This window comes from Centropristis striata, chromosome 14 (genome assembly GCF_030273125.1).
Source record: "Centropristis striata isolate RG_2023a ecotype Rhode Island chromosome 14, C.striata_1.0, whole genome shotgun sequence".
Classification (NCBI taxonomy): domain Eukaryota; kingdom Metazoa; phylum Chordata; class Actinopteri; order Perciformes; family Serranidae; genus Centropristis; species Centropristis striata.
The window spans coordinates 5,016,617-5,027,106 of record NC_081530.1 but is presented as its reverse complement, the minus strand read 5'-3'; the positions used below and the strand labels follow the sequence as shown (position 1 = coordinate 5,027,106).

General features: G+C 35.2%; 1 protein-coding gene across 1 annotated transcript; it reads left to right on the top strand.

The window, feature by feature from the left end:
* Positions 1-338: 338 nt before the first annotated feature.
* On the top strand, positions 339-9,622 carry tnfa (tumor necrosis factor a (TNF superfamily, member 2)). The gene is made up of 5 exons (XM_059350580.1): positions 339-360; positions 6,801-7,181; positions 7,310-7,337; positions 7,477-7,542; positions 8,044-9,622. The coding sequence occupies exons 2-5, from the start codon at positions 7,017-7,019 to the stop codon at positions 8,514-8,516; spliced, it is 732 nt and encodes a 243-aa protein (XP_059206563.1). The 5' UTR covers positions 339-360; positions 6,801-7,016; the 3' UTR covers positions 8,517-9,622.
* Positions 9,623-10,490: the final 868 nt, after the last annotated feature.

The following is a 10,490-nucleotide window of genomic DNA, read 5'->3' as shown; positions in this document are numbered from 1 at the left end:
GACGGTAGGAACAAACAACCCATAATATTATTTGGTAACGCGTTATAATAAGGTCCTTAATAACCATTAACTAACAAGTAATAAGGCATTGTTGCGGCGATCTGCCTGGAAATTAAGCTGCGTGTGTGTGACAGCGGCCGTGCTGCTGCATGCGCGCGCCGGCGTGTGTGTTTCTCCGCGGCGCGCCTCAGCAGGTGCGCTGCTCCAGCAGGTGAGCACAATCCCAAATCAGTGCCAAGGTGATAAAAGACCGACGGCAAACATTTAGTTGGATGCACAACAGAGCTGAGGAAGGCAGCAGAAACGTTCACAGACAATAGACTGAAATAACGCATGGGAAAGGACTCTAACGGACTACCGGTGAGCTCATGTTGTTTGTGGCAGAGTTTAATTTTGTTTGTTTGGGTTTCAGTTCGTTAAAATATGTAGAAATGTGCATATTCTGATTACTTTATTTATCTTAAATAATTGTATGTTTAAGTATTGCTTAAAGCCATGTTATTTGTAACTTTTAATTTAGTTAAAATCTAGCATATTTTGTTTATTAAAATACAAAGCTTTAGATCCGGTAGTTGCAGAAAGCATAGTTAACTTATAGTTAACTTATAATAGATGAGCAATAAAGCATATTTTAATATCAATAAGCAAACAAAAGAAGATTAATAAAGGCATGGCAAAGACATAATGGGTGGGTCATGGGTGTTTGTAATGCTATTATGAACAATTATAAGATACTCATGAGGCTTTTATTTATGTTCTTAAGCATTTGCAAACTGTTAACAAGTTTTTTATTAATGCTTATAAATCTCTTATAGCCTGCTATTAGCTGTATTATAATGCCATTAGCACTTATATAAGCTTTAAATGCACAATAATGTTAATAAGCATCTTGTAAGGACTTACAAGGGCCTTATTACTTGTTAATTAATGGTTCTTACAAGGACCTTAATATAAAGCGTTTGTCATCCTTCAGTGAGCTTAGGATGAACCAGGGAAATGTGGTTGTCTATATTAAACACTCAAGCTTGTAATGAGGAAGCTAAGCAGTGGGGAAATAGAGAAAAACCACTGTGTATTCCTCTGTGGCTTTGGGGAGAGTCAAAGGTATTTTTAAATAAAGGGAAATAGATTCTTGTGGCAGATACAGAGACAGAAAGAAACATCCAGAGAGTGATGTACTGCAACGTAAGGGGAGTTTTTTTCCTCAGCAATTCTTTTCATATTCTAATGCAGAATTATTTGTGAAGACTTTCTAAATGAATGTGAAAGTTCCCTGTAGACCACATGAGGAGGGGACAGTTTTTTTTGTTTTTTTTATACATCCTGCCTGTCTTCTTCCTACAGTTGTCACCCTCACTGGAACACTAGCTTAGTCATTTTCACTGAATGAGATGTTAAGTGGTACTTAACAGTATAAAAGTGTTTGTGGTCAAAGATATGATTTCCCCTTTTCCTACATTATGTTTTACATGTTCAGTAAATGTCTGTTTGCTCTTCCTGTCTAAATTGCTACAGTATACTTTATATTCATAAACACTTTTTTTCATCATAATAAAGTCTAATGTGTGTATGTTTGCCCATATTTTCACTGCTACTACTAACTTCTACAATGTAACAACATTTTCTAAGGAGTTTGTAGGTCTATAAGAAAGCGTTGAGACTTCAGGTTTGATTGTTAGAGAAGCCAGTAATTGCAGTTTGAAAATAGATTTGGTTATTGCAGTGAAGCAGAATAATTAAACAGAAATTTTACTAAAATTTTGCTTGATTATTTTTTTTAATCTTTGGAAATTATAACAAAACGAGGTTAGTGGTCAATAGTGGCTTGTTTGTTCTTACAGATAAATACAATACTTATAATATAATCCTAATATAATAATAATATCAGATTGTTCATGAGCAAATTCGAGCATCCGAACGGAATCTGACACCAAACTTTCAACACCCACTATTTATTGAAGCAAATCCATCTTGTAAAATATCGTGGTTAGCTATAGATCTATATCTCTTTCTTTTGAGTCTTTTTCTTTAAATAATAGTTGACTTCTGGTTTCACAAAGAGCAGAACATTGATACCACAGAGATGATTTGGTTTATCAAAAAAAAAAAAAAAAACACTCATTCAATTTAATGTGTGGCCAATCCTACACTGCAAAAAAAGCCAACTTGTATTTTTTGGCCTAAAACAGTGATTTAAGTTGGTAAAACTTGGAAATATAAAGGATTGACATTTAGGGCAATAATGTAAGTTAGCACAACAAAGGAAGACAGTTGTACGCTCAAAAGCAAGTTTGTGAGTTGTTGTTACTTATATCTTTAAGTTGGGGTTCACAACAAGGGACAATAGTTCTGCTAACTCTTATTTCTTTGTTGTGAAATTCAGTCATTAGCAAAAGTTAGCGGCTAACTGATGCTAGCGGCACTGCTTGTTACAGCTACAAGAGTAGCCATTAGCGTATCAATGCTAACTCAAAATTGTGGTCGCAACATTAGCTGACATTTCATAGCGGCGTTACAATCGTGCCAATTCAGCACATTGCAGAAGTTAGCAGAAGTAAGGATTAAAAGTAATTACAATGTAAAATTGTAAGTTAGTACAACTTACAGTTGAGTTGACAAAAATCTGAATTCAGAGTTGGGCAAACTCAAAAACAAAACTTAAAATATTTAGTTTAATTGTCCAACTTAAAATTTGATCAAAGTTTGTTGCCTTGAAATTTTGAATTCACCCAACTTTTCTTTTTTTTGCAGTGTACAAACAAACTAACTGAAAACAGATATCAGAACAATAATAAATAACCCTAATCAATCATGTCTGTTGATTTAGTCAAATCTAGCCTAGCCATGTGATGCTATGTAAAGGCAGGCTCTGTTACAGCAGGATTTGAAGCCTTCGGTGAAGAAAAGCAGCATAAGGCGGGGAAATGTGGTTTCTTGTTGCTGGTGCAGTTGTTTGCTGGGTCTCGTTGCAGACTGGAGGAACTTGTGTTGAACCCAGTGCTTTCAAAGTTAGCAGACAGACCTTGTGTTAAAGTGACTAACTTCTTATTTATAGCCAAGCCACATTTTTTGATTCAACGAGCCAAATTGTATATAAGTGGGGTGGTGTCAGTCCCCATAGTAGCATTACTTTTCAGTGAGAGCATTCTATGAAAAACTCACCGGATACAACAAGCTGCCGTGACCTCTATAATATTCACATCCTCATTACAACCACAAGCTAGACACCTTTCAGAGGATGTGTAGCTTTCCTAGGTATACTGACATGTCACAGGTTTCTCAGCAGTTTCCAGAAAATAATCTCCTAAATGTCTGCAGTTTCTGAAACACAATGGATTTTTCTATGGTCTTGGTGTCTTAATGTGCTACTCTTGTCAAATTTGAGTAAAAAAGGTTTTAAAGGTCAAAGGTTAAACAAATGTGTACAAATGGTATCAACCCAAATATTACTGCAAGAACTTATGAGGCATAAATGAGCAAAGGAATGAATGTAAACTATGATTTATATTACCACCTTTATTCTAAATCATCTCTGCCAAGAAGGTTTGGTTTTCCTGCTTATTGTGGGATAGAAACAATTATTTTCTACTGATTTTACACTTTGGCGGTGACCCAAATGTGATATTTCTGTCAAGCTATTATCATTTTTTTATTGATACAAAACCATGTACAGCTTGATTTCATTTGTCAAATGGTGTAACCACAGAAAAATGATAAATATTAAATACTTCATCCACCTACATTGTATTTCTTTTTTTTTTTTTATTGGAAATTAGCATTCATAAGCATCAGTACAAGACATAACTTATTCCACAGCTGTTTTCCACATTTTTGTTTTTTAAAGGGTACATTAGAACAAAGAACCACAAAAGAAAAATAAATACAAAACAAAACAAAACAAAACAAAAAACATAGTATTATAATAATATATAGGGAGGCAAAAAAGCAGAGAAACAGAAACATTAACTATTATACTAATACTACCAATACCTACATTGTATTTTATATTATTTTGTATATATTAGTGGACTTATACATATAATTACTTCATTTTAAAAACATCAAATTATTATTATTATTATTTTTTTACCATTTCTATTTTTGTCAATATTGAGCAGAACATATTCTAAATATAGTAGAGTATAAGTTTTGACAAATTATGTAAAATTTGTTGTATACCATAGTGTTGCAATGTAAACGTGGATTGTATTTTTTTTTCTCATTTTAGTTCACATTTATTTTCCTGTATAAAATCAGATTTTTAAGAAAAGAAAATTACTGGTTACACCAACTGGCACTGGGTTAGATCACGTCATTGACCCATATGTTACTGTAGGTTATTTTTGCTTTACATTACATTACATTACATGTCATTTAGCAGACGCTTTTGTCCAAAGCGACTTACAATAAGTGCATTCAACCTGATGGTACTAGACATAGACCATAGGAATCAAGTAAGTACAGAACTTTAAGAGCTAACTGTCATCGCTAAAGGAGTGCTATATGTTAAAGAAGAAACGAAGAGAAAAGAATAAGAGTTTTTTTTTAGTTTTTTTTTTATATATCTGTTAGGTGACCATGACTTTGCTTTATCTACAGCAGACATCTAGTCCAATGTTCTGAAGTGCTGTGGTTGAAATGTTGATTAGGTTACTTGTATAAACTCTTACATCATATGATATATATATGTCTGATTTGTAGCATAGCGTGTTTGCATGTTACTGTTATGGCAGCAGACGTAGGAGGATGTTCCTCTTTGTAGGCTGTGGGTGGTCTGTGATGATGAACACCCAGATATGACGCAACTACATTTTAAAAAATCTGCAGTTATGTTAATCTTCCTACAACTTTTTTTCTCAAGCTGATGTCCAAGCTGGTGTTAATGTTCATTGACCTGAGTCGATTGCTGACTAACTATCCCACTCATAATAATCCCATCTCCTAATAAACATGAAACATCCACACTCATTCTTACTCAGAAGTTGTGACTGCTCTGGCTGCTCTGTGATGTTGTCATAGACACTATGAAGCTTTTGAAGTTTCAGGTAATCACAAACAGAGTGTTTAGTTGTATATTACATATAAAATGTAAATACCTATGAAACACATGTTAAATAATGTACATATATAATAAGCTTTATCGGTAACGCTTTATATTAAGGTCCTTGTAATAACCGTTAATTAACAAGTAATAAGGCCCTTGTAAGTCCTTACAAGATGCTTATTAACATTATTGTGTGTTTATAAGCTTATATAAGTGTTAATAATGGCATTACAAACACCCATGACCCACCCATTATGTCTTTGCCATGCCTTTATTAATCTTATTTTGTTTGCTTATTGATATTAAAATATACTTTATTGCTCATCTATTATAAGTTAACTATAAGTTAACTATGCTTTTTGCAACTACCGGCTCTAAAGCGAGAACAATGCCTTATTACTTGTTAATTAATGGTTATTAAGGACCTTATTATAATCTATATAATCTATATTATAATCTACTTAATTCTAATTTATCATTAAAAAAGTTGTATCAGGTTTCCTTTTTACATTGTACGGTATTTTTATTCTCCTATTTGTTTTGCTGTTGCTTGCTGTTATCTCTTTTTCTGGTCAGCTTTCACATTTAAATTGTAATTCCTGAATTAAATATAATATACCTCTCTATCCAATGTTCTGGTTCTATAGACCAGCTATTCTCAACCTTGGGGTCGGGACCCCAACTGGGGTCGCGAGATGATTTCTGGGGGTCGCCAAATCATTTTGGAAGTCAGCTCTGTCTCCACTGTGTTAAAGTGTTCATGTGTTTTAGTCTTAATGTCTTTTTTTTGGTCATTTTGTGTCTTTTTTGATAATTTTGTGGTCAATTTGTGTCTTTTTTTTGGTCATTTTGCTTCCTTTCTTTGTTCATTTTGTGTCTTTTTTTGGTCATTTTGTTTCTTCTTTGGGTCATTTTGTGTCTTTTCTGGTCATTTTGTGTCTTTTTTGATCATTTTGTGTCTTTTTTGATCATTTTGTGGTCAATTTGTGTCTTATTTGGTCAGTTTGTTTCTTTTTTGGGTGATCTGAACTGTGCTTGTGAGATTCTGTTCAGTGAGCGAGGGTCGTGGACAACATGCATGTTAAATTGGGGGTCGCGACTCAAAAAGGTTGTGAACTACTGCTCTAGACTGCATCATTTTATTTTGACATGGTTATTAAAACACTTCAACTTGAATGCCCTCTTTCTATTTTTAAACAAAGGAGAAGTGACACGCTCTACTGTAGATCTGAGCAATACTTTAGTCTATTGCACATAGCGCAATATCTTATACTTAGTGTGACACATTTTTGGCAAAGCTGGCTAACATTTATCACTGAAAAAAATGCTGCTAACTCAGTTTCCACTTGACCCACATAGAGATGGCCAGCACACAACAACATACGTAAACACTCAACATGTGGTGACAGATTTTGTGATGTGCATTTTTTAGTTTAAACTACTTGACTCTGTAATTACTTTATGATTTTTCTATAGTCTCTGTAAGTTAATGTGGTATCTGTACAGTACAATGCGTTTTTGGAAGAACTTGTTTCAGTTTCTGTGTGTGTGTGTGTGTGTGTGTGTGTGTGTGTGTGTGTGTGTGTGTGTGTGTGTGTGTGTGTGTGTGTGTGTGTGTGTGTGTGTGTGTGTGTGTGTGTGTGTGTGTGTGTGTGTGTGTGCACACTGAGATGAATACTGGGTTTCTACAGGTGTGTGTGTGTGTGTGTGTGTGTGCTAATGGGATAACACAGTCACATAGACTCCCTGTGTGTAGGAGTATGTGGTGTGTAAGCTCCGCCACGGCAATGGGTCTCTTCCTCATCAAACCTCCACTCACTCACAATGAGTGACATCACTGGAGTTTCCCAGGAGGTTTTGTTAAAAAGAAGCCCTCGCTTCTGAGCGACAGCACAAAAAGACAGACAGCTCTCAATAACTGACCTAAAAGTTCAGCTTGACTCTAAGTGATAGAAGGAACTCATTGAAAACAATGGAAGGAGAACACAAGGTACAGATGGACAACGTTGACACAGAAGCCAGGAAACAAACATCGCTGCCCAAACCTAGCTCCAAGGTTACCACGGCGCTGCTGGTGTTCACACTCTGCCTTGCTGCTGCTGCTGCTGCTCTCCTTGTCTTCAACAGGCAAACTAAGGTAAGAACATAAATCTTAGACTGGTCTCTGAACTACTGAAAGGTCAATGTTTCTCACTGCTAGTGGAACCAACTCACCTAAACCAGCAATTCTTTGACACTCTCTTTATTCTTTTCTACTTGAAACAGGCACTACGACAAGATGAAGACAATTTCGGTGAGAATCTTTCTCTTAATTCACACAAAAACTTGTACTTTTAATTAATATTGATGGCTTACATAACTAATCATGTGATGATCCTTCTTGAGAAGGCTGTTGTGGGTCGTTCTATAAACCTGTTTTCTCTTCTTTGCAGATCTTCGTCACACATTGAGGCAAATTTCAAATGACGCTGAAGTGAGAGCGGCTATTCACTTAGAAGGTAAAGAGCCCCAGCATTGAATCTAATAATACTTGTAGCTGTTTGATACATATAAGCAAAACGTGATAAAATGTTAACATTTTTAGTACACTTGGTCAAGCACGCTTTATGTAGAATCTAAACTCAGTCCAGTGCTTCTGAATCCACTAGTCTTAAAAGGCATTAGGGTTTCTAGCTCTAAAGCTTCTTTAGGAAGTTCTTGAGGATGCTTAAGTGCTTCTTGGGAAAGTTATTTGGGTTATTAAGGACATTCTGCAGCTTCTTGAGCTTGTTCATGGGATTCTTGAAGAAATTCTGTGGACTGTTTATTAAATTCTAGTTTCATAGATTATCAGATATTAGTCTTACTTTTTATTCCTGGGCCATATCAAAGACATATCCATTTCATTATGATGGATAATAACATTCTTTGTAAACTTGGAGCACTGTCCTTATTGAAAAATGTTTATAAGTTGCCTAAATAATCAATTCATATTTTCTCCATCACCATCTCTTCAACAGGAGAATACAACCGAACTATGAAGACGTCAGTAGAATGGAAACCGCACCAGGACCAGTACCACGCTCGAGGCGGCCTGAAACTTGAAAACAACGAAATTGTGATTCCTCGAAACGGCCTTTACTTTGTTTACAGCCAGGCGTCTTTCCGGGTGAACTGCAGCAGCAACGATGTCGACCCCACCGCGCTGCCCCTGGTCCACCTGAGCCACACCGTCAAACGCTGGTCCAGCATTTATGGGGACAATGACGCCAAGAAGTCCTACCACACCATCCTGCACTCTGTCCGCACTGCATGCCAGGTGAAAGCCAGCAGTGATGCGGATGAGGACGGGAGCTGGTTCTCTGCCGTGTACATGGGAGCTGTGTTCGACCTGAAGGCAAAGGACAGGCTGAAGACGGTGATGGAAGAAAAGATGCTGCTGGGCCTGGAGGACGAGCCAGGGAAGACCTTCTTTGGGGTGTTTGCCTTGTGAGGACAGGTGACCGAGGGCCTGGAGGCTTCACTGTGAGGCCTCGAGCCGGGCTTCATCTAATCTGTTCAATGTTGAAGGTCGACAATGCACTAAACAGTCAATGCAACTTTCTACATGCACAGTTTACACCCAAACTGTTACTAAGCCATTTAAAGTAAACCAAGCTATGTTAACTGTATCAATGAAAGTAATTTATTATCATAGATATCTCTGTGGCTCTTTGATGTTATGTACTATACTGTGCTATTAGTGTCAGTACATTTGAGTTCCTTTAAAAGTGTTATTTAAATCAATTGTACTATTATTATTATTATTATTATTTATATTATTTGCTGCACTACCATGCTCGATCTGTTGCTTGTACAAGTGAATGATGACTACTGTGTATTTATTGTTTCACTACAGGCTTAAGATGATTTTAAAAGTATTTATTCAACATGACATTTTTATATTTATACTATTTATGTATTTATTTATGTATTTATTTATTTATTTACTCTGTGTGTTTTCATTCGCAAAATATTTTGTACTGGATTTTAAACATAATTTATTTTAATATCAATTGAAACAGATATTCAGTTTGATAAGCTGTTTGTCAATTTCACTGACATTTTTCAAAAAATGTCATGGTGCCTGTGGTGCTTCAAAAGTGTTTGAATAAAGTGTTATTTTGAGAAAAAAAAGTATGTCTGCAAGGCTTTTATACTATTATATTAGAACTAGAATTTAAAAACATCTAAATTAATAAATGAAAGTTTTTAAACTTAAGATTTTTTTAAAGATGATTTTGAAAGTATTTATTCAACATGACATTATTATATTTATACTATTTATGTATTTATTTACTCTGTGTGTGATTTAATTTGCAAAATATTTTGTACTGAATTTTAAACATAATTTATTTTAATATCAATCGAAACTGATATTCAGTTTGATAAGCTGTTTGTCAATTTCACTGACATTTAAAAAAAAATGTCATGGTGCCTGTGGTGCTTCAAAAGTGTTTGAATAAAGTGTTATTTTGAGAAAAAAAAGTATGTCTGCAAGGCTTTTATACTATTATATTAGAACTAGAATTTAAAAAAATCGAAATAAATAAATGAAAGGTTTTTTTTAAACAGTTAGGTGTTAAATACAACAACTTTCGACAGAAGAAAGTATGTGATGCTGGTTGGGAGGAAGCAGAAGCATGATGGTTGACTTGTATAAAAATAACTACAGTGTTCTGTCCCCAGAGGAAGTGCACAGAGGAAGAAACTGAAGCATATTTCCTTAAAATAAACTGCACACCAGTATGACGTATGAATGACACTTCATTTATATTCCCTCCAGTAGTATCGTGCAAAGCAGATTAGGTTGTAACTGCATACATTTATAGATATACTTTGTCTATGAGGATTTTGTCACCAGTCAAATAATGAATTTAATTTGTGCTATTAGAAGTTGTGGCTATCTGCAACAGAGCCTTGACTCTTTACCTTCCTCCTGACACATCCTGTAAGGGTGCTCTATATTCATATTAGGAATAGGAATAGGTCTTTATTTGTCATTGTCACATGTACAACGAAATTCAAAGTGCTCTCCAGTAAGTGCAACATTTAAGAGTTTCTAAAAATATAAATATAAAAAGAAAAAAATATGTACAATTCAAAATACCCAGTTTAGATAAACACACCCAGACATACATGCATAGTCGCACAGGAAAAATCTGGAAACTCTGTTACTTATTCATTCTACAAATCTATCTGCTACTAGAATAATAATACATATATGCCTTGCTCTACAGTGATTTGATACTCTGGTAATACTGCTCTGATGTCTGGACACTTGCTGTTCTTATTTTATTTTATTTGCATGGAATTGCACTATGTACTGTGTTCTGAGACTTATATTGATCTGTAATCTTTCTTTCGGTAACTATTGAGAGATGAGAAACTGGTGGGTGGGCTCGGGGTGGGTTTATCATCGTTCACG

What these genes read in the sequence shown, in the direction of transcription:
- tnfa (XM_059350580.1), top strand. Translation starts at nt 7,017, where the DNA reads ATGGAAGGAGAACACAAGGTACAGATGGACAACGTTGACACAGAAGCC. An exon ending in ACAAGATGAAGACAATTTCG is followed by an intron (nt 7,338 to 7,476) that starts GTGAGAATCTTT and finishes TCTTCTTTGCAG; the next exon opens with ATCTTCGTCACACATTGAGG. An exon ending in AGCGGCTATTCACTTAGAAG is followed by an intron (nt 7,543 to 8,043) that starts GTAAAGAGCCCC and finishes TCTCTTCAACAG; the next exon opens with GAGAATACAACCGAACTATG.